The sequence below is a fragment of the Bos indicus genome, chromosome 16, assembly GCF_029378745.1.
Source record: "Bos indicus isolate NIAB-ARS_2022 breed Sahiwal x Tharparkar chromosome 16, NIAB-ARS_B.indTharparkar_mat_pri_1.0, whole genome shotgun sequence".
Lineage (NCBI taxonomy): Eukaryota > Metazoa > Chordata > Mammalia > Artiodactyla > Bovidae > Bos > Bos indicus.
Genome location: NC_091775.1, coordinates 27353038 through 27380848, shown reverse-complemented (window position 1 = coordinate 27380848; position 27811 = coordinate 27353038). Strand labels below are relative to the sequence as shown.

The 27811-nt window shown below is 39.0% G+C and overlaps 1 protein-coding gene across 9 annotated transcripts in view; it reads right to left on the bottom strand.

Moving 5' to 3' along the window:
* DISP1 (dispatched RND transporter family member 1) overlaps window positions 1-27811 on the bottom strand; it is a 221481-nt gene that overhangs the window by 46610 nt on the left and 147060 nt on the right. For 3 of the 9 annotated variants that reach the window (XM_070768006.1, XM_019976338.2, XM_019976339.2), the window contains one exon: window positions 12587-13112. In XM_070768006.1, the coding sequence (XP_070624107.1) occupies window positions 12587-13095 (509 nt within the window). In that variant the 5' untranslated portion in view covers window positions 13096-13112. The other 6 variants (XM_019976340.2, XM_070768008.1, XM_070768010.1 and 3 more) reach the window with 6 other exon arrangements.

Sequence of the window (27811 nt, the reverse complement as noted above, 5' to 3'; positions counted from 1 at the left end):
TGTGAGGGCCAGGTGTGGAGGCGGTGCAGCTGCTTGGGTCCCAGGGGTTCTGGCAGCACCAGGTACTCAGGGGGTTGGTGGCTGGGGCAGCAGGAAATACAGTGCTCTAGAAGGGTATGGTGACCAGTACTGGCCAACACACTCCAGTATGCTTGGCTGGAGAACCCCCTTCCCTGACAGAGAAGCCAGGCAGGCCACAGTCTATAGGGTTGCAGAGTTGGACACGACTGAAGTGATCCTGCATGCAGAGAGGCAAGATTTTTTTTGCCTGCGGCAGCTCTGCCCCAGTGAGAGTTGAGTGTGAAGGTGGTGCAGCTGCTTGGCTTGTGGGGATCCTTGCAGCGCCAAGTGTGCAGGGACATGGACTTCCTCCGCCCCAGGAGTTATGACCCTATCAGAGTCTTTTTTCTAGCCTCTTGTAGCGGCAAACAGAAGGCCTCTTTGGCTAGTCTTTCTCAGTAGCTCTGACTATTCAGGCACTTAGGGATTCTTAGGGTCCTTCTCCATTGTTTGGCAACTCAGGCACATAGAGGGATCCCCCTGGCTGGGGTCCTTCTCTGTAGATCTGTGGTGCATCAGGCACTTAAAGGGGTCCCCTGGGTAGGGTCCTGCTCTGTAGTTCAGTGAGTCAGGCCTTCGATGGGCCAGCCTATCTTGTTGAGCTTCAGATGTGGGGAAAGAGAGGCTATGGTGATGACTCTACCCCCTACATGTGACTCAGCAGTATTGCCTTGCTTCCATGGCTGCCTGGCTTTCCTCCACAGGCATTTCCCACCACAATCTCCTCCCTCACATCCTCTCGATCTGTCTCTCTGCAGTCAGCAGCAGCCCTCGCCCTGGGATTGCTCCACAATCCCTAAACTCCAGCTCCCAGTTGCTGCACCTTCCAGGGGACCTGCATCCCTGTCCTGGGTATGTTTGGCTGCGGCAAGGACTGTCTGATTCTCATTCCATTTAGGCTGCCACAGATCAGCTGTTTCACTGTCAGCCTTAAATGTTTCATCTCTGACTCAGACAATTGCCCTGATGTGGGGATAGGACCCCTGCCTCAGTTCCCCACCAGCCGAGGACAGGTCAAGTCCTACTAACACTCCTGTTTTCCCCCCTAGTTCCTTTGTCTACCAAGCTTTGTGTGGTGCTATATACTCTTTCCACTGGTCAGGTTCTCCTGTCTGCTCTCAGCTGGTGCTCTGCATGCATTTCTGTGTCTGAAGGTGCTTTCCTGATGTGTCCGTGGAGAGAGATGTACTCCACGTCCACCTACTCCTCCACCATCTTGTTCTACCTTTCCTTTCTTACTTCTTCATGAATGAGGCTGTAATCTTTTTTTTTTAAGTTAGAAACCAATGCACTGAGCGGGGATTTAAAGGACCAGAGGTGATATCCCCCCAAAGAGACTTGACAATTGATAAAATAGGGTCTTTAAGGGAACAAAACGTTTTAAACCTTTGCCACTGTGTGGGAAATACCTTATTCCAGGAGATCAATGTGTCTGATTTTCATTATCAAAGTTAAACATCATAAAATCAAGCTCCGCATAAGAAGGACTTGCTTGGTGTTCAATTATTTATTCGTTTCACTCAACAATTTCCAAGTCTTTGCTAAATGCTAGGCATCTTGGTAGCTGGTACCCAAAATCAGTACTAAAGAAATAGTTCAACAAGCGAGCCTAAGGAAATACCAGTGCATCAAAGGTATCGAATTATAGACATCACTGCACATAAAGTACTCAGATACTTCCCAAGTCCTTTATGTTGACTCCACAACATTCAGAATCCACTGTTTCAGGGGAGCAGTCTTTGACAAACTATAGCCTATTGTTATCCAAAGGTCAAATGAAATAAGCCCAATGGTCACAATGTGCCGCCCCCTCTGGGCTCTTCCCCAGACAGAGGACGCTGCTTGCCAGGCTGCCCTCACACTTGCTCCCACTCTCATCTCCTCCCAGCCTCCTTCCCCACATTTTGGGCAACTGGTCTCCTGTCTTATTTTTGAAAGACTCCATCTCCCAAGGCTGCTTATCTCAGCTGTCTTATGACTCCGCCTTCCTCTTTGGGACTCACATAACCCTCTGAACTCTGATTCTGGTTTTCAGAGACTGTGGTTTTTGTTGCTGCTGTTGCTGTTTAGTCAGTCAGTTGTGTCTGACTCTTTGAGACCCTATGGACTGTAGCCTGCCAGGCATGAGATTTTCCAGGCAAAAATACTGGAGTGGGTTGCCACTTCCTCCTCCAGGGGATCTTCCTGACCCAGGGATCGAACCCCACTCTCTGCGTCTCCTGCATAGCAGGCGGATTCTTTACTGCTGAACCACTGGGGAAGCCAGTGGTTTATTTTTGCCCCAATCTCTCTATTAAATAATAAACGGCTTGATGGCAGTGACCAATCTGGCTTTGTGAGGTTTTTAAAAAATTTAAGCTTTATCAACTTTTCACAATTAAAAAAAAAGATGCTCTGAGAATTGAGGGCAGGGGGGAGACAGTAATAAGTCATTCAATAAAAATTTGAGTTCCAAATATGTCCCAGACTAGGCTGCATTTCAAACTCTAAAATGCTAAGCAGCTAGCTCTCTGGTTTTTGTTTTTTAAGATACAATTTTGTAGAATAAATTTTGCTGAAAAGACCACAACATAGTATAGCAATGAAAATTTTCCTAGAAATGTTAAGTTCTTTCCTTTTTCAGATGTTTTCTACGTCTTTCTTTTTAAGATTTCCTTACTTATTTTTGGTTGTGGTCGGTCTTCCTTGTCACACGCAGGCTTTCTCTAGTTTCAGTGAATGGGGACGACTCTTCACTGTGTGTGTGAGCCTTCCATTGCAGTGGCTTCTCTTGTGGTGGAGCTTGGGCTCTAGGCATGAGAGCTTCAGCAGCTGCAGTGCCTGGGCTCAGTAGTTGAGGATCGTGGGTTCTACAGCACTGGCTCAGAGTTGTGACACATAGACTTAACTGCTCTGTGGCATGCAGTATCTTCCCGGGCCAGGGATCAAACCAGTGTCCCCTGCATTGCAAGGTGGACTCCCACCCACTGGACCACCAGGGAAGCCCTAGAAAGTCTCTTAAATTACACCTAACAATCCACTTAAGTTTGGAAAGAAGATTCAGTAGTACAGTTGGTTCTTTCCTGCAATTAGAGATATAACTGATTCATAACAATATCTTTTATGTTTTGCTGTTTGCTAAATATTTTACCTTTTTAAACTTTTTTTAATGAAAAAGAAAAAACTGAACCATTCCTCTTTTTCTTCAGTCTCTAGAATCTGCTAAACAAGTAGGAACACTATAGAAAGGGGGCAATTGGAGAATTCATTTGCTTCATTCCAAAATGTTATATTAATTAATTTTAAGAAATAAAGAGGGTATTGTTGCCTGACATTTATTATTAAAGTAAAAGATGACCAAGGCTCATATTTTGAAATGTATTACAGACTGTGCAATGCATTCCATGAGGCATAGCACACTCTAAAATCGGTTCATTTATAGTATATAGACGTCTCTAAAAGACGTCCTACTAATAAAATAGGCCTTTACTCAATTTGACTGCCAAACTGACTGACTTTGGCAAGCAAGCTTGGAACATTTTAAATTTTACAAACATTATCTTGTTTTAAAAAGTTAATTTTGACTACTTTGAGGAATGTAAAAATAAACCTTGGTTTCAGTGAAATCAAGATTAAATTCTACCAGACTTCTAAAATTAACTGTCATAATCAGATTATACAATTAGTATAAGGTATAAAGGCTCTGAGTCTTGGGGTTGGAGAGGCCCATTTATTCTCAACAACTCCCCTTTCCTCTTCCAAAAGGCAACTTAGTGACCATCGTTCCCATTTGCCCTTTCCTGTAGGTTGATGGGGTAAAAAAGATACACAATTCATAAATGAGAGTGAAAAGCAACACATCAGGTATTTATTTAAATTGAGATTCAATAATAACCTGATTTCTGAAACAATATTAACAAAAATAAGTACACAAAGCAAAGAACAACAATGACAAAAACTTAAGGGAAGAAAATGAAAGGAACAAAAGCAGAAAGAGAAGAGAAAGGAGACTGATAATCTGGTTCTAGGCACTATGCTTGGTTTAGGGCTTCCCTGACGGCTCAACTTTAAAGAATCCACCTGCAATGCAGGACACACAGGAGACGCAGTTTCCATCCCTGGGTTGGGAAGACCCCTTGGAGGAAATGGCAACCCACCCCAGTATTCTTGCCTGGAGCATTCCATGGACAGAGGAGCTGGGTGGGCTACAGTCCATGGGGTCACAAAGAATCAGACACGACTGAGTGATTTAAGTACACAGGCACTGTTACTCCCATTTTTATAGAGACAGAAATGAAGGCTGAGAGAGATGCAATATTTACCCAAGAGCACAAAGCTATTCAATGGTAGAGCCAGGATTCAAACACAGGGCCTCTCTTCTAAAGTCCATCCTCTTCCCACCTCATGTTGTACAGGAAGGAAAGGAAGAAGGATTGAGCAAAGAAAAATGAGAGCTGTAATGTAGTAGCAATGATTACTCCTCTAGGAGTAATCTAGGCTAGCTGTACTTACTTATACCTTTCAGGAAAACTTTGTTTTAACATTTGTATTTTAGATCCACAAATAGAAAGTGCAGGCAACTATAAATTCAATACCCTGGCACTTTTGTCTCCAGATTGATCTGCAGTAGTTTTTATTAGACATTAACTATGGCTTCTAGAAGATGTTGAAGGATATTGCTGACCTGCTACATTAAAAAAAATAATAATAATAACATGGGGCTTTAGACTTTCAGATTTTTGGAGAAAGGGAATTTTATCTTTTGTCATTTCCTTATTATAAACAAAATACAAGCAACCATACTCCAATGAATTAGAATTATGTTGACCAAAAAGGGTATTCATTGTCAAATACTGCTGTTACTCTACATCATACATGCTCCATTTGCTGCCACAGAGGTTAAAAAGGGATTCCAGTTGCTTTAACAGAGTCAAGATAGTTTTCCAATAACAGTTTTCTGCAATAATGGATGTGTTCCGTATCTGTACTGTCCAATATGGTAGCCACTAGTCACATATGGCTACTGAGCACTTGCAAGGTGCCCAGTGTGACTGAAGAGCTGAATTTTTCATTTTATTGGATGATCCTGAACCAAGACACCTGCCTTGCAGTCCTGGCCAGGTTATAATTTATAGCAATTGTATATAAAGACAAATGATTGTTTAGCTATTAGTGGTGCTACTGGTAAAGAACCCACCTGCCAATGCAGGAGACATGAGAGATGCGGATTTGATCCCCAGAAGAAGGGCACGGCAATCCACTCCAGTATTCTTGCCTGGAGAATCCCATGGACAGAGGAACCTGGTGTGCTACAGTCCACAGGGTCACAAAGACTCAGGCACAACAGAAGCAACTTAGCACACATGCACACAACCTTCTAATGGTAAGAGAGGAAAAGAGGGGAAAATGAATTTATAAAATAGTAGACAGTCCCGTTCTCCTTTTTTGTTAATATATAAACCCTGCTTGTGTCTCTGTAAAAGCACTGATATTTAACTTCTGTGCTCCAGAGAAGAGAGCAGCTCTGCAGTCAATATTTGTTGATCAAAAAGGGCTGCCTACCTGAGGTCAACTCATGCTGAAATCTGAGCATCTTACCCTGCCCACATTACCGCTCCATCTTGGAAACTGGGACCCATGCTTGCAGTTTTTACCCCTGTCTCCAGCAATTAACACTTAGTATTTATTAAATACTTATTAAATAAGTGAGTAACTAACCTTGAAATTTCTCCACTCATTGCTCCAACATCTCAGAAAAGCCATTTGAGCTGAGTCTGGTGATCTGGGCAAATCAGAGACTCCAGGATCTGTGTCAATGCCAAGTTCATGCTACACTGCTGATGAAGTGTTCAGAGGGACTTTTGGTTCAAATTTCCTAGCTAACTAAAATAACATCATTGGCAGGCTTAGGGAAGGGGGAGGGTGGAGCGTTGCAGGCCAGGTGCGGCAAAGTAAGACCCTTCGGAAAATGGTGCTCAGGTCTATAATTTAACCCCTGGACGTTATGATACAACATACACAAAGGAACCAGATTCCAAGTGGTAGATTCTATCTCTTTTAACCAAATACAAGAATTCTCAGGTCTTACTTTTTAGGAAAAATTGTTCCCTTCAGAGAAAGTAACTAGTGCCCTAAGGGGAAACAAAAAGAAAACCTCGGAGAAAAGCGAGTCTGAAATTGGAAAACTAATAAAGAACTCAAGGAGAAAGGAAATATAGGTTACAAAAATTATATAGTCACAATGTATGTGGAGGTAGGGACAATGTTTGTTTAACCTTTCAGGGGCTGAACTAATGGTAGGGTTCCATGGTCCCCCTCTGTGCCAAGTCTTCTTAACTCGGTATAGCCCTAATTCCTCCAGAGTGCCATGGGGAACATTCAAAGTGACCATCTGTCTATGAAATCACCCTCAGAGAAATAAAAATGCATTTGGCAGGCACCCAAAACTATCACAGGTTCCCTACCATGATAACGAGTTTATTGGTCATTGCCAAGTATCCTTTATGCAGCCCTCTGTGAACATCAGGAACATTTTTTGCAACACCAAATTAAAAGGTAAGTATAGTTTAGATTAGAAATCTTGTATGCTATTTTTGGATGCAGAACTCCTTATTAATTGTCATAATACCATTACCCTTTCACTTTAATACGGCAATAAGAAGATTCCCAAATGAATCATTCAAAACTTTGCTTCAGTGAGCACACATGGAATGTGACTGGCTCCTGAGAGGTTTTTCCAGAGCTCTGAGGATAAAGAGCAGATCATTACCATGCAGCCTTTTAGAGGACTTGACTGTACTTGGGATGTAAAATTAGGAAAAGCTGTCCCTCCTGACAGTACAAATGATCCCTTCACCCCGGCCATCCTGTTCTCCTTACTCTTCCTTACGTAGGCTTTTATTTTTGTGTGCTTCCCCCGTCCAGTCTTCCCCACCACCTTCTGTGTTCTGCACTATGTAGGCAGTCCCTTTATCCTTCCTGGTCACCCTTTAAGGGTCACTCAAGTTCTCTCTTGTCAGACTGTCCCTAACTTTATCAACCTACAGGAATCCTTCCCACTTCTGAACTCCTGAATGCTTTATCGTTTCTACTGCAAGCTAAACTTCTCATTATTATCATACTTATCTTATTCTTTAATTCCCCTGGTGGATACTGATAATCAACTAGGTTTAGGACTTGTGGATATAGGCTCCGTCTCATGGTAGGGAGAGACTACTATCTGCCTTTTTAAAATTCTTAGTGTTCTCTGATAGAGGAATGGATACAGAAGATGTGGTACATACATACAATGGAATATTACTAAGCCATTAAAAATGAAATAATACCATTTGCAGCAACATGAATGGACCTAGAGATAGTCATCCTGAGTGAAGTAACTCAGAGAAGGAGAAGTATCACATGACATCCCTTATATGTAGACTTTAAAAAGAAATGATACAAATGAACTTCTTTACAAAACAGAAACAGACTCCCAGACTTTGAGAATGAAATCATGGTTGCCAGGAGGCAAGGATGGGGGCAGAGTTAGGGAAACTGGCATAAACGTGTACATACTGCTATATTTAAAGTAGATAACCAACAAGGACCTACTACATAGCACGTGGAACTCTGCTCAATATTATGGATGGGAGGGGAGTTTGGGGGAGAATCGATACATGTATATGTCTGGCTGAGTCCCTTTGCTGTTCACCTGAAACTATCACAGCACTGTTAATCGGCTATACAAATAAATATATTTATTGCACATTTATGTGTATTGGCTATACCAATACAAAATAAAAAGTTTAAAAAAATAATCCTGAGTGTTCTCAATTAGTCACATTATCAGCTGATTGATGGGCATGAGGATAGGAATCTATACATGAAAAAGCCAGAAGCTTTAAAACGAGATTAAGTTGAACTACTTAATATGTGGTGATAAATAGAATCAAAAGAGAATATACTAAATGTGACCCCTGCAATGATCTTAATCAGTCAGATGATTAACAGATAATTTTAAAAACAGCAAAAAAAAACACACACGAGTGATTGACTATAACGAATCTCTTAGAAAGATTTATTACAGCTTAGAGAGTCAAGAAACAATGAAAGAAATCTACTGTAGTACAGAAGGTGGGGAAAAGAGAAAGGAGAATATGAACAACTGAAAGGAGGTGGCAAATGAGCTGGCATAAAATTATACTTTCTATTTTATTGGCTTTTTAAGACATTCTATGTGGCTTAAGTACTTTATAAACAAGTAACAACTTTAAAATACCAACCAGGTGGGTGTATTTGTAGGTCCTAAAAGGAATAGCAATTGAAAGTATCTGGGATCTTCCATCTATACATAATTTTACTACAAGGCTGTCAACCTTTAGGATAGTCTTAAAGTGATGTGAACATTCTATACTATTATCAAGTCAGAAGTACATCTCAAACATTAATTGAATAACTTTAATTGAATATTCAAGTATTTGAGAGTATCAATTTTTAAAATAGCAACATGCAAGAAATCACAAAAAGAAAATAAAAAGATTTAGAGAATCAGCATTCCTGGTAGAGGAACAGCCTCTAGAATCTTTGTTCTAATAACTGTCCTAAAAGTGTTGGGTAGAGTAACTAATAAAAGGCAGCAAAGTATCACACAACATTGTCACTTTCAGAATTTCCTAGTTAGACCATCCTGTGTATTCTATCCCAAACTGCCCTGCTCTTACACAGCAGCTATATCCACATCCGCATTTGTTTCCGTGGATGTCTTCCTGATTTGGGAACGACAGACACAGCAGCTGGCTTAGTGCCTTGTCCACAGTACAGTGCTGCAAATACATGCACGCTGGGCTGAGTCTAAACCTCCAGTTTTCATCCTACGATCGCCTCCAACAGTATCGTTAGCCTCAGTGTAATGGTCATGTATAACGCAGCATCCTTATTCTTTCAAGAAAGCTCAAAGGACGGCACTCTTCCATTGTTACTACCCCCCACCCCAACCCCAGAAGCTCTGCTTGCTAAGCCTTCTCCTGTCCTCCCCATTTTAGTGACTGGCATCCCCATCTACCTGCTTAGTTGCTCAAACCAGAAAACTGCAAGTTAGTTGTGATTCTCTTTCTCTTCCTCCCCCATAACCAGTGGCTCACCAAACCTAGTAGATTCTACCTCATAAATCTTTCTAGTGTGAAATTATTTCTAAATCTTGGATCAAGTCATCACCTTCTCTCACCTGCAAAAAGGCTTCTAAAGATCTTTCTCTCTACGACAGTCCTGACCCAGTTCTCCACAATGCAGGTTACAGACCTCTCTAAAATATGAATCTGAATTATTTTCTGCTTAAAAATCTATAATGTCACACCCATTAGGATGGCTATTATAAAACAATTAAAAAAAACAAACAGAAAAGAACAAGTGTTGGCAAGGATGTGCCCAGCAGCTGTGGAAACAGTGTGGTGGATTCTCAAGAAGTCAAACAGAATTACCACATGATCCAGTAATTAACTTCTGGGTATGTAACCAAAAGAAGTGAAAGCAGGAACTCAAACAGGTATCTGTACACCCACGTTCAGAGCAGCACTGTTCACAATATCCAAGTGTCCACTGACAGATAAGTGGATGAAAATAATGCGGTATATACATACAATGGGGTATTAATCAGCCTTTCCAAAGGAGAAAATTTTGATACATGCTACGATTTGGATGAACCTTGAAGACATGCTAAGTGAAATCAGTCACAAAGGAACAGATACTGTATGATTCCATTCATATGAGGTACCTAGAGTGGCCAAATTCATGGAGATAGAAAGTTGAATGGTGGTTGCCAAGGGCTGGGGAGGGAAGAATGGGAAATTATTGTTTAATGGGTACGGAGTTTCAGTTTGGGGAGATGATGGATGTTCTGGAGAAGGGATGGTGGTGACGGTTGCACAACAATGCAAATGTACTTAACGCGACTGAACTGTACTCACAGGAATGATTCGAATGATACATTTTATGTTCTGCATATTTTTTTTCACAATAAAAAAGTCATGCACACACAAACATCCACACTGCCTCTCACTGGCTCAGGATACCGTCCAGAAATCTCAGGTGATTCACACGCCCCTCAGGATTTAGTCCCAGTATACCTCTCCCCTTGCTAGTACACTTTCTCCTCCAGCGCCTAGTCATACTCAACCATGCTGGAGTTGGGTTCACACCACTTTGTAAGTCTTTACACAGACCATTCCCACTGTCGACCAGACCACCTCTTCTCCATTTGTAACATTTTTATTTTTCATCCCTTCTTGGTATCTCATATCACAATAAGAGATAAGAGCTGCCTGTAGCTGCCTGTTTGCTTTTCTGTCTCCCTCCCTACTAGCTTATAGTTTTATGATGGGAAAAAAGTCTCATCTCATTTGGAATTATATCTTTGGTACCTGGCACATGTAAATATTCAGTAAATACTACTGACTATATACATGTTAAATACATAAATGTAGCAGATAGGGAAGACTTTCTGGAAGCACAAATTTTATAATAAAGTATGTACTATACACAACTGGACACATACCATTCCTTCACAGGCATCTTTGAAAAATTCTATGTCTGTTATAAACGGTTCATCAAAAGGTTCAAATTCTTGAGATAAAATTCTTATATGAAAATTTTTTCACATAATATTCCAGTTTATTCTACAGTTTTTCCTGATGGGCAAATATGGTACTTTAAAAAAATCAGTTTGTTTTTTTAATACCATTGTATTTAAAGTCATATGCATATAGGACTTTCATTCCTTTAAAATTAGATCATTGAGAAATGTTAAATCAGAATCCTGAAAGTACTGATATGCTGAAAGTACTGATATGTCCGTCATGTTGAAACAATTGTTTTCTTGCCCATTGTTCTACTGTTTTGTGACAGTTTTTAAAGGAGGGATCAGCTTCAAAATATCATCTCACACCCTGAAACCATATAATTTATGATTCTAAAATATCAATATTTATGACCATATAATTTTAAAATTAATCACTTATACTATTTCATTCAAAGTGGAAAGAGTCTGAAACTAGCGATGCTACACAATGCTGTCAGGACCAATCTTCTAAGAAACGGCTTCGGTGAGTGCTTTCATCGTAGTTCTATAAACTAAAAGATTCTCGCATCTGGTACGAAAAAACTATTCAGCAACTGCAGAAACATGCTGCAGAGGATCCCCACGCCCTCTCTCCCATCCCTTGTCCTTTTCCCCACCTTTCTCTTCCTCTCTTTTCAAAGGACTGAAACCAGATAATCTCAGCAGCATCTAAAACCTGATAAAAGTGCAAAGTATTTATTACTTAATCCCTGTCTGGATGTGATTTAAAAAAAAATTGAGATACAACTGACATATAACATTAGTTTCAGGTGTACAACATAATGATTCGATATTTGCATATACGGCAAAATGATCACCACATTACGTTTGCTTACCATCCATTACCACATATTTACAAATTAATTTTCTTGCGATGAGAACTTTTAAGATCTATTGTCTTAGCAACTTTCAACTTTACAATATGGTATTATTAACTATGGTCACCACACCATACGTTACATCCTCATGACTTATTTATTTCAGAACTGGAACTTTGTACTCCTTTACCTATAAGTGAATTTGCTACCTGCACACAGTGAATTACTACTTAGGAATAAAAAGGGAAAGTAACACACATAGCAGTTAGATAGTCTCAAAAAGGTTATGAGTCAAAATTATCAGATACAAAAGGGTACATATTGTATGATCCTGTTTATGCTATGCTATGCTAAGTCACTTCAGTCGTGTCCGACTCTGTGCGACCCCAAAGACGGCAGCCCACCAGGCTCCCCCGTCCCTGGGATTCTCCAGGCAAGAACACTGGAATGGGTTGCCATTTCCTTCTCCAATGCATGAAAGTGAAAAGTGAAAGTGAAGTCACTCAGTCGTGTCCGACTCTTCGTGACCCCATGGACTGCAGCCTGTCAGGCTCCTCCATCCATGGGATTTTCCAGGCAAGAGTACTGGAGTGGGGTGCCATTGCCTTCTCCTACCTGCTATGAAAGAAATTGTTGCTTTTGTATCATCTCAATATATTACATAGTCAGCCAAACCATTTGAATAGAAACTGTGAGTACAGCTATAATGAAGCACTTGGTTTTATACTTCTTTTTCATAAATGTTGATCACTATCAATAGTAGCAAAAAGGATTCCTGTTTAGGCAGCCTCATCACAAATATATCCATCTCCCATGTTTAATAATAAAATTACTGACAATAAAACCTTTTACTGGACTTTATATTTCAAGTCCTAGCAGGGACACCTAACCAGCTCACCAATAAGAAAAAAAGGAAGACAGGGTTTAACTGACTAAGAAGTCACCGGATAAAACAAATAGAATAATACTTCATTTGCATTTTAACAGCCTTCACACAATCCACAAACTAAGCAGTTTCATTAATTCCCTTTTCCTGATACATTATTCTCTCCTCCTTTTGGAGAAATCAACACAAGCAGTCACATTCACATGAAATTAGTCAAATGCTAAAGTCCAGCAAACCTTGCGGACCACTCACCTGATGTTGGCTATGTGCTGCGGCACGTGCTGATGCTGAAAATGGTCAGGCCACGGATGATGCAGGCAGAAGGATGGAGAGGGCTGAAGACAGCACGTTGTCTGATAAACAGGTGAATGGTTTGGACAGAGAGATGCAGAGTACTCTGAGTGTGGCTGCATGCAACACGAGGCCAAAGCAGGAGGTGCTGCAGGGCCAGCCTCGGGATGGCACTCTTGGTGACTGTCATGGGGAGTCAAAGGGTGATGGTATGGGCAAGGATGGCAGCACTGGGGTAACACCGGAGGCGTTCTTTGGTTGTCTAAAGGCAGAAAGGATGATTTAACAGTGCCATTAACTTGCAGGCATCCATTTGGACTCACTTTTGTTCTGGGTGCTTCTTTGCATTCGAGCTGCTGGGCTGCAGGGTCTCCATCACAGGGGCTGAGGGGAGTAGGGGTGGTAGCTCTGGCTGCGATGCTGCCATTGCTCAGAACCATAAAATCGCTGTTTCCGTTGCTCATAGCCATGCTCCAGTTTCCTGACCCTAAGAAAGAAAACGATATAAAATCAACCACTTACAGTCAGGCAGACAATTATGTAGGAAAGACAGGAAAAATATTTTAAAACAGCTCTTTGAAAACAAGGGTTCTTGCAGGAGTTGTGAAAGCATTAGGAGAAGCCCTGCCACGCGTGCAACAGAACCAGCTGGTAAGTTAGCCCTCCTCTTGTCTCCTCCCAGCCACACCAGGCAGAACCCCTCTCCTGTCCCACTGACCACTTCCTCCCCGTGTGCTTAGTCGCTCAGTCATGTCCGACTCTTTGCAACCCCATGGACTGTAGCCCCAACTACTGAGCATGCTCTGGAGCCCGAGAGCCACAACTAAGACGAGATGTAATCAAATAAATTAAAAAAAAAAAAGAATTAGAATATTTTAGGATGGGGGTGGGGAGGTGGTAGAATAGAGAGGGGACTTCCCCGGTGGCTCAGATGGTAAAGCGTCTGCCTACAATGTGGGAGACCTGGGTTCTATCCCTGGGTTGGAAAGATCTCCTAGAGAAGGAAATGGCAACCCACTCCAGTATTCTTGCCTGGAAAATCCCATGGACGGAGGAACCTGGTAGGCTACAGTCTATGGGGTCGCAAAGAGTCGGACACGACATTTACTATTTACTTCACCAATATCATTCTTTAGCTTTTCAATAATATCATGCTTGAGGTGTTCTGATACAGAAACAACAGGCAAAATGAAGGGCGAAGGTGATTATTCGTGAGGGCAATTAGTTGTGTGGATTAAGATAATGTGAATAATCTTAAGAATGTCTTACATCTTTTAAAAATGTCAAGGAAATATGATTTTCCGTCTAAGTCACTTAGGTCTTAGAATAAGAATAAATAAAAGAAAATAGAAACCAATCAGCTAAGCTAAGAACTGTGGCTACCAAGACATCAGATGCAAAAGTTTTATCCCCTAAACAAATATAATGCTAAAAAAAAAAAAATAAATGTAAGTTGTCATGATCTTATTAACTTGTTTTCTATGTTATATCCTATAGGGTAGTATTGCTTGCATGTAAGAAAAATAGTCCTATGGCTGGGATTTGCTTCAAATGAGATTTTTTTATTAATTTTTTCCCATCAAAGGGTCCAGGCCTTAAATATAAAGGAAAAATTAGTGTTCAAATTACCAGTAACATCTTTTTCTGCCTGGTCAACAAACAAAAGCAAAAACAACCTTCTTTCTTACTTTACCACCTTCTGACCAACACACATACAAAATCTGGAAATGCAGTAAGAAAAATGGGTCATCAAATGCTATTGGTTTATTTGACCTACACATGATGCCAAGAATAAAAAAGAAAACCATTGTTTGGCTCACTAACCCTTCTGGCACAGCATTCTTCTCAGTAGACAAAACAACTTCAGGAGAAATCTCTCTCCAGTCCCTCCCCACCTCTGGCAGACACACAGGTACCAGAAGAAATCATCACTCATGAGGACGATTCCTATGCATGTTTTCACCCAGATTATAAACTACTCAACAGGGACTTTTCTGAGCAGAGAATGCCAGAACAATGCATAATGTTTCAATCTGAATACTAATACCCAGAAGACACTCTTTGTTGTGGTGGTTGTTCAGCTGCTAAGTCAAGTCCAACTCTTTGTGACCCCATGAACTGCAGCACACCAGGCTTCTCTGTCTTTCACTATTTCCCTGAGTTTCCTCAAACTCATGTCCATTGAGTCAGTGATGTCATCCAACCATCTCATCCTCTGTTGCCCTCTTTTCCTCTTGCCCTCAATCTTTCCCAGCATCAGGGCCTTTTCCAATGAGTCAGCTCTTTGCATTAGATAGCCAAAGTACTGGAGCTTCAGCTTTAGCATCAGTTCTTCCAATGAATATTCAGGGTTGATTTCCTTTAGGATTGATTGGTTTGATCTCCTTGCTGTCCAAGGGACTTTCAAGAGTCTTCTCCAGCACCACAGTTCGAAAGCATCAATTGTTTGGTGCTCAGCCTTCTTTATGGTCCAACTCTCAATCAGTACATGACTACTGGAAAAACCATAGCTTTGACTAAACAGACCTTTGTTGGCAAAGTGATGTCTCTGCTTTTTAAAACACTGTCTAAGTTTGGCACAGCTATTCTTCCAAGGAACATCATTGTTCAGTTCAGTTCAGTCGCTCAGTCGTGTCCGACTCTGCAACCCCATGATTTTAGTGGAAAAGATAAAACATTTATAAATACCAAACATATATATAAATCAAGTAGATGTTACTTCTCTCATCAGCCTTACCATCACTTTTGAAAGTGGTCTGCCAGTCCCAAGTTCCTATTGTAATGACCACTGAGAAAGATTTTGAATTGTAGTAAAATGCCCTGTCCTTCAGTTAAATCACTCCAGGTATAAATACCCACTAAAAAACATCTAAATGATATCCCCAACACAGAGCATTTGTAGTTAAATGTATTATCCAACTAGTGGGAAGACACTGTAGATACTGGTTAAGAGCCCTAAACTGATCCTGGAGGCACAGACTCTAATTTTCTCTCTCTCTCTTAATCTGCCATCTCGGCAAGATCTGCGCCCTTAAGTTTCCATTTACTGAAGGATATATCCTTTCTTCTGTTGTTAACAAAACAAAAAGCTGTGTGCAAATGTTCTGAAAATGATAAAACGTACTAATCAAGGGCCATCTAAAAAGGCACTGGACTTCATAGAAAGTTAACTGAAATTTAAGATGTTTATTTTCACGGCTAAGTGAAAGACCACCTAGAAAATGTAAGAAGTAATCACTTGATGAGATAAAAATGTAGTCATTTCTCAGCATCAGAAACTCTCGTACAAATGCTCTAGAGAAATCACGGAAGGCACATGCTTTCTCTTGCCTTTACCCATGACTCATGTTCCCAAGACTCCTCTACGGACCTCAGCCAGGCTACTGGAGCTGATGAGATCTGCTGAGAAAATCAGGACCTCCTCTTGGCCCTTTTATCAAGACAGACAGACAGAATAGGAATACTCTTTTTCTGGTCTATTGATTTCTTCTGACCATACTGCTGCTGCTAAGTTGCTTCAGTCGTGTCCGACTCTGTGCGACCCCATAGACGGCAGCCCATCAGGCTCCCCTGTCCCTGGGATTCTCCAGGCAAGAGTACTGGAGTGGGTTGCCGTTGCCTTCTCCGTCTGACCATACTAGGTGGGTTAATATCATTTCAGAGAGTTTATTTTGGCTTAATTCAATCAGTCCTACTGCCGCTAATCATAGGTATCAGATGAGTTAGGCTAGTGAGAAGTATCTAACAAAAATCCTCAAGGTTTTCAAGTGAAACTGACTTTCAGACAGAGTGACCTCAACCTTGAATGCGCGTGAAAGTACCCTGAAACCCCCTCTAGACACTCCAAAATGTCTCTGTTTCCCTGTCTTCTCATTGACTCTGTTTCTCATCAGGAAAAATAATTTCTCTTTTTCTGTGTAACAAGAATGACAGCTATCATTCTCTCTTATTTTTATTGCCAAAGCATCATTTTGTAGTTACATAAGAGTTAAATAGATTTTTGCAGGTCAGCCAAAGGACCTAATCACGATTTACAACATTTTTTCTAGCGGTGTGGTAAACTGCAGTTCAAGTGCCAAATAACTTACTTACAAATGAACTTTTGGAACATAACTTGTTTGGTAACTTGGAGACTTCTTGTAATGAAGTAGGTATGAGTGGATAGTAAAGAATAATTGAACTATGACTTTGGTTTTATTTGAAGTAACTCATATGAGCTTTCTGAGATTCAGTTTCTTTAAGCATAAACTGGGAACAATCAAATTGCCTTTATAAATAAGTTGCAGATTATGTTAAAAATGATGAAAAAGCAAAAGCTGGCACAAAATTGTTCTCAGAAATGTTTACAGATTAAGTTCAATTAGTGTATCTGTGTAAGAATTCAGGTGACCAGGACAATGGCAAAATTTCCACCTAAAGTCAAGAGTTGACTTTAAGGCCACAAAGAGAAAGACCTTGTTTCTTTAGAACTTTCACCGAAGTTTCTTCACTGAAACAAGTGAAAAAAAATTCGATCAGAGTCAGAAAGAACAGCGCAAGAGATGAGCTAGAGGAAGATTCAACATCATAAAAAGGAACTATTGTGACAAATGTAATGCTATGTGATTACAAATGCAGTGACAGTTATTATTTACCGTGGAAGTTTAAAATAAGTCTTGGATCAAATATAATGAATGACTTTAGAAGAGCTATGTTGAAATCACCTGTTTTCCCCAGGGCCATAACACACAGGGATTGCCAAAAGAAAGCTATTCTTGAGGTGCTGGCTTGAGGTGTGGTGAGGCCCGATAGCAAGTATTTTAGTGCCTTTCCTGTTGTTCATGAGTATAACAAGCCAATATCAATATACCCAAAGCCACTAATCTCACACCTCCTCTTTCAACCTTTCTACTAGCATTTTTATGTCCTGAGTGCTTTACCGGTTCTGAGGCTTATACGGCCTTGGGCCAAGGACCATCTTTTGATTACATTTTAAAATTTAAGATTTTTTTTCTTTGGGCCTCAGTTCTTCACAAGTGTAAATCAGGATACAAATCAATGTCCACCTCATATGACTACTCTGAGAATGTAAAAATATATTTAAAACCATAAAAGGCTATGTATTTACAATGAAAGAATTATTATTATTGCTTAAGTGAGGAGAATATTTAAAAAACATGAAATGATGCTTCCTAGTTTCAAAGCCAAAACTATGTTTTAAAATGGCATCAGTGATATCTGTAGCTTAGAAGAAATGGCCTGGATGAGTCTCAATTTTAAAGCTGACTCTACTAGTTACTGAGTACCTGGGTCAAATTATTTACATTCTTAGAGTCTCAAAGTCTTTACTCTTTTTAGAGTTAAATTGTTTGAAAAGCAAACTAATGTAACCTTCTGAAAGAGCAACATGGCATTACTATTCAAAATGTAAAATACCCTCATCCTTTGACTCGCAATTCTCCTAGGGTTTACAGTTTGGATATCCTTGAGCAATGTGTAAACGCAAATGTCCAGAGAAAGATGTTGACTGCACCACTGCCCGTGACAGGGCAAACTGGAAATGATCTAAATGATCAATAAGGGACTTAAATTCTGTCATATCCATAAATTTGGTATTCTGTACAATAAAAAAGAGTGAGTTAAATCAGGATTACTTCCAGGGAAAGAAGTCCAAAGTAATACCTCTTCATGTGTGAATAAAATCCAGCTGCAGAAGAGCCAATGTGGTATGAATCCATTTCAATGAAAAAGGGGAGAAGACTCCCATATATGGTTAGTGTATATACGTAGCTGGTTTCTAGAAGAATATGGGGAAATGCTAACATTGTTTCCTGCTGGAGTGTTGCACTGGGCCACTAGACTGCCCACTACACTGCCCAGTTGCACTGGGAAGTGTAGAGAAGACTTTCATATTTTCCTTTTTGTACTGCTTGCAACTTTTACTATAAATGTGCTATCTTCATAGTAATAAAATATTAATGAAACAACATAGAAAGTTTCTAGCATGGTGACTAATAATGAACAGAAGATAATTATCATTAAAATGCAAGAACAGAAACAAACTTACTTTACCTTAAAGGATTAATAGTCATCTATTCACTGGACACATTTTAAATTGTTTCTCTTCCAGTATATATCAGCTGTCTTATAATAACACCCCACTGCTGCTGCTGCTGCTGCTAAGTCGCTTCAGTCGTGTCCGACTCTGTATGACCCCATAGATGGCAGCCCACCAGGCTCCCCCATCCCTGGGATTCTCCAGGCAAGAACACTGGAATGGGTTGCCATTGCCTTCTCCAATGCAGGAAAGTGAAAAGTGAAAGTGAAGTTGCTGAGTCTTGTCCGACTCTTAGCGATCCCATGGACTGTGGCCCACCACGCTCCTCCATCCATGGGATTTTCCAGGCAAGAGTACTGGAGTGGGGTGCCATTGCCTTCTCCGATAACACCCTACACAACATATCAAATAACTGGATAAAGCAGGAAACCAAAACCTAGCTAAGGAGAAAGAACAGATGAATACAAACTTTTAGGAAATGGTTTTCAATTTCATTGCTTCCAAATTTGGGGAAACATAAATTATTATTTGGTGGACCAAAGCTATCTGTGAACCAAAATTACTATGACTAGTTTCATAAGCATTAAACAGAGAAACAGAGGAGAAATATAGAGGTGTTCCAATCATATTGAAATGTAAAGAGAAAAGTCATCAGAATTCACATATTAGAAGGTTCAAACAATTACATCCTACTCTGGCTTGGGGCTCAGGACACTAACACCTGTAAGATAAAAGGAAATTACCCTGCTTCTAAGACTAAGAGTAGTATCTCATTGAAAATGCTATCATATAATCATAGTAGGAACTGAGGAAATTATGGAAATGTTATTCATCAACATATCATGTATTAAAGTCTGTTAGTGACACAAAACCTACCCAAAAGATGCAATCTTACTATTAATATTAATAAAAGGGTTACAAAAACCTCATGGTAACTCCTTGCAATTGGAAGCCAGAACTGCTGGTATAGCCAGAAAACTGTCAAGTTAAAATCTACACGTAAGAGACTACACAGACATGTTCCAATTACCACAGTAACCACTCAGCGGAGTCATCCCTATCCTTGACAAACACGAGGCTCAGATAGCCTGAAGGAACAACGTCTTCATCCACGTCAACAGTTACGATGGCACACCTCTTTGGTATTGCCAAACACTTTCACACACATGATCTCACTCGAGCTGATCCTCCTAATAGCCCTCAGAAAAACAGGTGTGGCACGCATTATGGCTCTACTTTGCAAAAGAAAAACTTGAAGTACAGAGTCTCAAATGGTTAGGGTCAGGAAGTCTGATGCTGAGGTTTGAGGGCTTTCTGCTAAACTACATTCCATAAGCTCAATGTATCCAGAACAACCCTTTGCTTCATTAGATTCATAACACCAAACTTAACAATAAATGGCAAGACTGTATCAAAAACAAGATTCCATATTGTAGACAATCAGCTTTTTCAAGAAGAGTGATGTTCCCTATAACACAGTTGTATTAGACAAAATATACAACACTGATATGGTGTTTTTCAAATGTAGATTCTGATATAGTCCATTTGGAGTGGGGCGACAAAATCTTCCAACCTTCCATACTGCTGGTTCGAAAAAACACTTTGTGTAGCAAGGCAAAGACACAACTAGGCGGGAAGGCTTCAAGAGAATTAGGCTTAAGCAATGGCAAAATGATGCCCAATGAAAGCAGACAAGATAACAACAGAGAAACAAAAGGCCCATTTTTCTAATTAAGACAGAGAAGAGTAACAAATTTTAATAGTAGAAGTTCTAACTGATAACCAAGTTTAATTATGGCTTATTTCAGGCCCCTAAACTGTTGTGTGCATAGAAATAACAACCAATCAGATTTTAATCTTTTTAGTGTAATATAGGTGAATTGAAGCACCTTGCCCAGGTAACTGCATGTGACAATCTTTTTCTTTCAAGTGTACTAGATACTGGAAAATAGGAATCCTTCCTTCCTAGAGAGGAAGACTGGATCTTCAGATATAAAGTACCTGAAGTCTTTTTTTTTTTTTTTCCACATCAGGTATAAAGCCAGTTTGGGAGTACCTCTATTCATTATGCGGAAAAGGCGATGGCACCCCACTCCAGTACTCTTGCCTGGAAAATCCCATGGACAGAGGAACCTGGTAGGCTGTAGTCCATGGGGTCACGAAGAGTCAGACAAGACTGAGCGACTTCACTTTCACTTTTCACTTTCCTGCATTGGAGAAGGAAATGGCAACCCACTCCAGTGTTCTTGCCTGGAGAATCCCAGGGACGGGGGAGCTTGGTGGGCTGCCGTCTATGGGGTCGCACAGAGTCGGACATGACTGAAGCGACTTAGCAGCAGCAGCAGCAGCTATTCATTATGAACCAAACTTGTTTTAATATGAAATCAGTCCCCTAAAATTGTTTAATGGTCTCATTTCTTATCACTGGTACCAAAATGACCTATTAATATTTAGTGCTATAGCCAGAGAATAAATAGCTTCTCTAAATGCACTAGAGAAATTGACAAAGAATATCTGAGGTAACTTCTAGAGTGGAGCTATTAAAACTGGATGGTGGAAAGACACCAGCCAGGTTTTGTCTCTAACCACATATTACCCTTCAAAGGGCTATCCAAATGTGTGTGTGTGTGTGTTTTAGCATCTCACTCTGTCAGACACTTCCCTCACAATACCTCTACAAAGATCTTATTAAACCCATTTTAGAGAAAATTGAAGGTCAAAAATATAGTGTAACTAATCCAAATCACATGCTGGGATTTAATCTCAGACCAGCATGTCTCTGAAAGTAACGCTTCTCTAACAATCTCAAGATGCTTCTAGGGCAATGCCAAGTTCAACTAGCTTTTATAGGACCACTGAAGGATACTGATATAAAATTCAGTCTGAAGGTCCACATGAAAAATATCCTCTGAACTCAATATTTCCCAAGACAGTTTTAAATGGTACAATTCAGCATTCAAGAGTGTGAAAGACATATTTCACTGAATTAAAAGAAGTGCTATCCACCCATGTATCATAAAATGCAAACAGTAAAAAGCAAGGTGATGGATTGATTTTGGTTGTCATGTAGCATTTGGACTATTTTAAAATAACATAATTGTTACCTGGCAGCAAAATCTGTATCTTTAATCAATGAATCAGGTCCTTTTAGGGAACTAAAAAGTGTAGTCTTAAATAAAGAAACAATCTTCTTCCCTTCTGAGACAAATTAAATTTTTCTTTGAGTTCATGAACTTTCTATGGTAAAACTCTCCTTCAATAAGAGCACTTTAAATATCTTCATTTAATCACCTATAAGCATTTTATGTGTTGCAAAGAACTCTACAGAAATAAGGCATTATTGATATCATTTCCCGTAAATCATAAACTGCAATAAATCAGAAGCCATTTTCTCAAGGAAACAATGTTACACCTTTGAGAATCTATACTACTAAACAAACATTTCATAAGAACCCATTAGGTACTACTATGCTTTCCATCACACCATGAGAAAGCAAACTGAGTTCTAGGCAGTCTGAAAGCAAGGACTCACTATTCTTTTACAATGAAAACTCACTGTTTCCTTTAACTTTATATTATCAAGAAGGTAGTTTCAACTTATAATAACAAACCACATCTTTGAAAATGAAATACACCTAACATTTTTATATAACTTCTTAAATAGGATTACACACAAGATACATATTGATAGAGGCACCAATAAATTGCTATATGCTTCACTTTTACAAAAACCATTCATAATACTTGCTGTTTTTGTTCAGTCTCTAAGTCGTGTCCGACTCTTTGTGACCCCACGAACTGTAGCATGCCAGGCTCTTCTGTCCTCTATTATCACCTGAAGTATGCTCAAATTCATGTCCATTGACCAGGTGACTCAGTGGTAAAGAATCTGTTTGCCAATGCAGGAGACACAGATTCGATCCCTGGATCAGGAAGATCCCCTTGAAGAAGGAAATGGCAACTCACTCCAGTATTCTTGCCCAGGAAATCCCATGGACAGAGGAGCCTGGTGGGCTACAGTCCATGGGGTTGCACAAGAGTTGGACCCGACTTGGCAACTAAACAACAATCATAATATTTACAAACAGCTCAATGAATCAGAAGAAAAATTTAAATGAACAGATACAGTTTTGCCCTTGCCCAGATTTACAAAACTGTATTGACAGATAAGAGTTAAACAATGTTAGGAAGATATTATAGTGCCATAGCAAATCTGAAGACCCTGAATTTGGAAAACAGTCTTATTGCTAGATATGAGTTAGCTGAGCTTCATATTATAGGACTGAGTGATAGGAGTTTTATTGCTGTAGAAACATTACTCTCATTTTTCTCATGTTTTATATTTGATGTACCTTTGGTAGCAGGTCTATGTGAGAAGAGAAATGTGGGTGTAAGAAAGTTTATCTTTTATAGTCTGGGATAAATGATTGTCGAGAACATTCTCTTTCCAATATAAACACTTCTCTATCTAAAAATACATTTCAAGAGCCCTATCACTATACTGTAGCTATTAAAGCAGTTTTTAGAGCTCTCCTTTCCAGGTTCATCCACCAAAATCATCATTCCACAAAATACTCACCACTTCTCCCCACACTTAAAAAATATTATATCCATAAGCATCAATGCTCTTAAAAAAGAGAAAGTATTCTTTTGTTTTCAGATTCCTATTTCAGATGAGTTTCAATTCTGTTATGCTGCAACAATTTAACCCTAAATCTGAAGACTGTATGTTCATTTGCATAACTAAAAACATGCAAAATAAAGCTAGAGAAGTTTCTATAATCAGATATGTTGAAGGAGTCTGGGGTTGGTAGATGCAAACTACCACATTTAGAATGGATAAACAAGGTCCAGCTGTACAGGATAGGGAACCATACTGGATATCCTGTGATAAACCATAAAGGAAAAGAACATTTAAAACAAGAAAGTATATATATGTATACCTGAGGCACTTTGCTGTACAGCAGAGATTGGCACGACACTGTAAATCAACTATACTTCAATTTAAAAAAAAAAATATCAATCTCTGGTCTTTCAAAAAAATTCTAGAAAGCCCCCTAAAAAGTTGTTATCTAACTCAAGAACCAGCTGAGACATTCATTTGGACTCTGCTGCAAGTCTTGAAGGGAACATAATCAATATAACAAATATTCACAAAGTTACAAGTCTATTACAGTGGTTTCAACTCCTTCTACATACTAGAGTCACTTCGGTAATACGAAACAATTACAGACACGGGGCTCTGGTCCCAGAGGTTATGATTTAATTCATATTATAATGGGGTATGGGCATTAGCATTATTTAAATACTCCCCAGATAATTCTAATGTGCAGCTAGGATTGAGAACTACTGATTTATACTTTATTTAATTAATGCTGATTAATTTATAAGTGCAAGCAACTAACTCTCAAAATATTCAATACTGTTTCAGAAAATATTGCTTGAAATGCAGACTGTTATTGTATATTCTAAAACATTTGGACCTGGTACTTCATGTTAGAATGTATTATAGTATTTGGATTAGTTTTACTTCTTTCTGGGTTACCCTTGAGGTTATAAGGGTGGGGACAAGGATGCCAGGAAGAGAAATCCTCAATAACACATTAGTTTGAGAGGCAACAGTGTGAAATTCATGTGGAACAATGTTGTGGAAATACAAAACAACTTGTCACATGGTCTCAATTACTGGGTTGGTCATAAGATGTTATGCAAAAACCTGAATGAACTCTTTGGCCAAGCCCATACTTATGATCATCTGAATAGAGTTTAGAATATAGCCAATTTGACTAACAAGTTTATTTAACCCTCAAGAAAAAAATATCTCCCCAACACCTGGTCAATCTCCAATGTGAAGTCCCAACCCTCTCTATTAAAAGAGCATGCTCCCTAAAGCTTTGTACCAAAAAGAGAAGGAAAGAAAGGGAGAGAGAGAATGAAGGAAGAAAGCAAGAAGGAAAAAAAAGAGAGGGGAGGAAGGAAGGAAAAGGAAAGGAAAAAGAAAGAAAAAGCCTTCTGACTGCATTTTAAACGTTCCAATTCTAGAGTCAGACAGCCTCCAGACACCAGACCTACTAATCTAGCCTGGTATCCCACTAACAACAAAAAAACCCCAATTAATCACAAGATGCTTTGGTAATAAACAGAACCCCCAAGATGTGATAGATCTATCTTTAAGTCATAAGATTTCACCTGAAATTATTTTGCTCTAACTAAAATCACAAAGCATTGAGCAATCTGTCTGTATCACTACAGCTCTTCCCCAGTAGAAACAGAATCATATGACTGAGCTTGACTCATGTTGTTGAACAGAGATCACACAATCAAGTCTAAAGACACCATGAATGTTTAATATTTTGCACATCTCAAAACCTCAAAATTTAGCAGCTCAAAGGAAAACACCATCACAGAGATAAATCAAAATACAAAAATTCTACATCCACATACTGTGAAGCAAAAGAATGTGAAGGAATTTTTAAAACGTCTTTCATAAAGCCAAAACCTAAGATCAATCACCATTAAGCGCTTGAAAGTTGTTTGATTTAAATGGTAACCTGTTGTTTCTTCATCCTACACTTAAGAATTATCTAAGCTTTTCCCACCAATGCTAAGCATCTGACACCAGGCTCCGCTCCCTGCTGTTCCGTGAGTTTGAGAAGTAGCAAATCAAATTTCCTCAAGCAGCTCCCCAAATGGGTTCTTCCCTGCAGAGTTCAGCAAATCAAGTCTCAGGGGTATCCTTTAGTCTACTGAGCAACTTGGAAGACATATCTCAAGGTATTTGTATGAGACACAATTGAAGACATCTTTTTACTTAAATAAAGGACACTGAGATTTACTTTCAGCTTAGAAATACATCAAATTTTGATTGCTTTTCTTACTTGAATTGGATCAGTAAAGTAACCCTTAGCAAGAGTCTGGGTACACCTTTTATAAATCTTTTTCTATTCCTTACTTAAATTACCATTATAAATGCTTGTGAATTCTGCTGTTTTCTTTCCTGTATGTATTAGGTGAACTGAAATTCCATTTACATTGTTCAAGTGGGAATTTCATTTGCTCACAAAGATAATTAAATTGTATTTTTCAGTTCAATAGGTGAGTGTCCTTATTTAGCAAGCATATGATAAGTACCTACCATGTTCCCTGTGAATAGTGTTTTTGGAATCTAATATGTAAGCCTGAAATAAGTGAGCCTGTTGAATAGTGATTAAAATGATAAAAGAACAGAAATTAAGGGAGAGAGAACAAAAGGCCACCCTGTTCTCCAGTCTTGCTTTATTCATATATTTAGTTCTTTTGCTTTATATTTTTCCAAAAGACTGAGAGATTAAGCAGTTCATTTGTCTTGATCCTCAACATTCAGTTTTCTTTCCCGTGTTAGTGTGATAAGGACCTGCAATTTTTGAAAAATCGGAAATCTTCATATAGTCAGTGTGTCAAGGCTTCCATCACCCATACTGAGCTGTAAGGGTTGTACTGCTGAGGGTGGCTCTGATCCAGTCCCAGAAATCAAAGTAGTCAGAATGAAAGGCAAAGAACTGACTCACGGCAAACACTGAAAGGCAGATCCCCCGTTACCAAAAAGGGGTTGAGTGGTTTAAGACACAGTGAAAAGACAACTGGAACGAGACTAAAATTTTGGACGAATCCATTTTATAATACATATCATTTCCTGGACTGAGGAAAGGTTAACATGTATTTTACTACATTGCTTTGTAGGTCAATCATTTCAGACTCTTAAACATTACACACTTTTCATAATCAATGCAAACAGCTCATGCTCATACTTCTATAATCCATGTCTAAGATGCAAGCTATATGAAACATGGAAGACACATAAAAAATACTCTGCCTTATCTTTGTATACTAAAACAAAATGAAGTATAATCAACCAATAAAATATTCAAGATTTGGCAATGAAAGCATAAGATAGTTCATCAAGATGTAATTTTTAAAGTACAATAATTTTTTTAAATCATATTTTAAAAATAATGCCAAGACTGTTTAACACTTTAAAAAGTAGAAATGTGTCAGCAGACATTAAAACCATGGGAAGTGGTAAAGCCACTGTCTACCAGTGGAACATTCTAGAGTTTATTTACATAGTTTAGTGACTTCCCAGCCATCAAAGGGAACTGGAGTTTTCTTAAGTATAAATACTATTATCTAAGATAAAGATAATAGTATTTATAAACAGGACATATTCATTCTTTCCCTTTCAACAGGAATACCTATTACAGAAAATTTTAGCAAACTGTAAAGTATGCTGCCCATTTTTTACATTATCCCTGAAAAAATCATTTATGTTCTGTCAATGATTTGCATGATATACTCCAGTTTCTGCAAATATTTTACCCACTTGGTTTAGAAAATTTTCACATTTCGCTACAAAACATAAAAATATTTCACAAGTTACTCTAGTTTGAAATTTTCTACCAGTCACATATAAATCATCCACTTTAATTTTAAGCAAAAGTAAACATGGCAAATACGTTCTGCTTTCTATGATGAGTAATAAATCCAATTATAACGTAGCTATTATTGCCACCATTAAAATGAACATAATACATGAAACATTTTATCATCTCAAAAACAACTTGAGAGTGTAGAGCAAGCTCTGTGTTTAAAACGAACATTGATAAAAATTAAACTTGGTATGGAAGCTTGGCTCCCAAGCTTAGCTCCCAACTTCTCTTTTTAAAAGCTGGAAGATGCTAATATTTTACTATTTTCCTACAACATTTAATTCACAAAAAGTGATTAAGGCACTTCCTACAATTCTACATCTATTTTTTGACCAACTGGCAATGAGAGAAGCATTTATTTTCTGACTTTTCTGATTAGAAAGTGATTTAAAAAGAACCTCAAAGCATGAAACAGCTCAACAGCTTGACATCTGAGGTTTCTTCCCAACTTCGTAAAGAAAGCACATTAGAATAAACCTTAAGAAACAGCTTACCTTACCATACTGTGCTAGACTAACATTCAAAACACTTCATGAGGGATTTTAATGCATTCAGATGCCGTTCAAAGCTTACACTGAAAGAAAACTGTGAGCTAGAATTCTAAATTCAACCTGAGAAGCACACAGCAAAGTTCAGCTTTAAAAGAAATTCTCCCCAAATACATTCACAGAAGCATGAATAAAT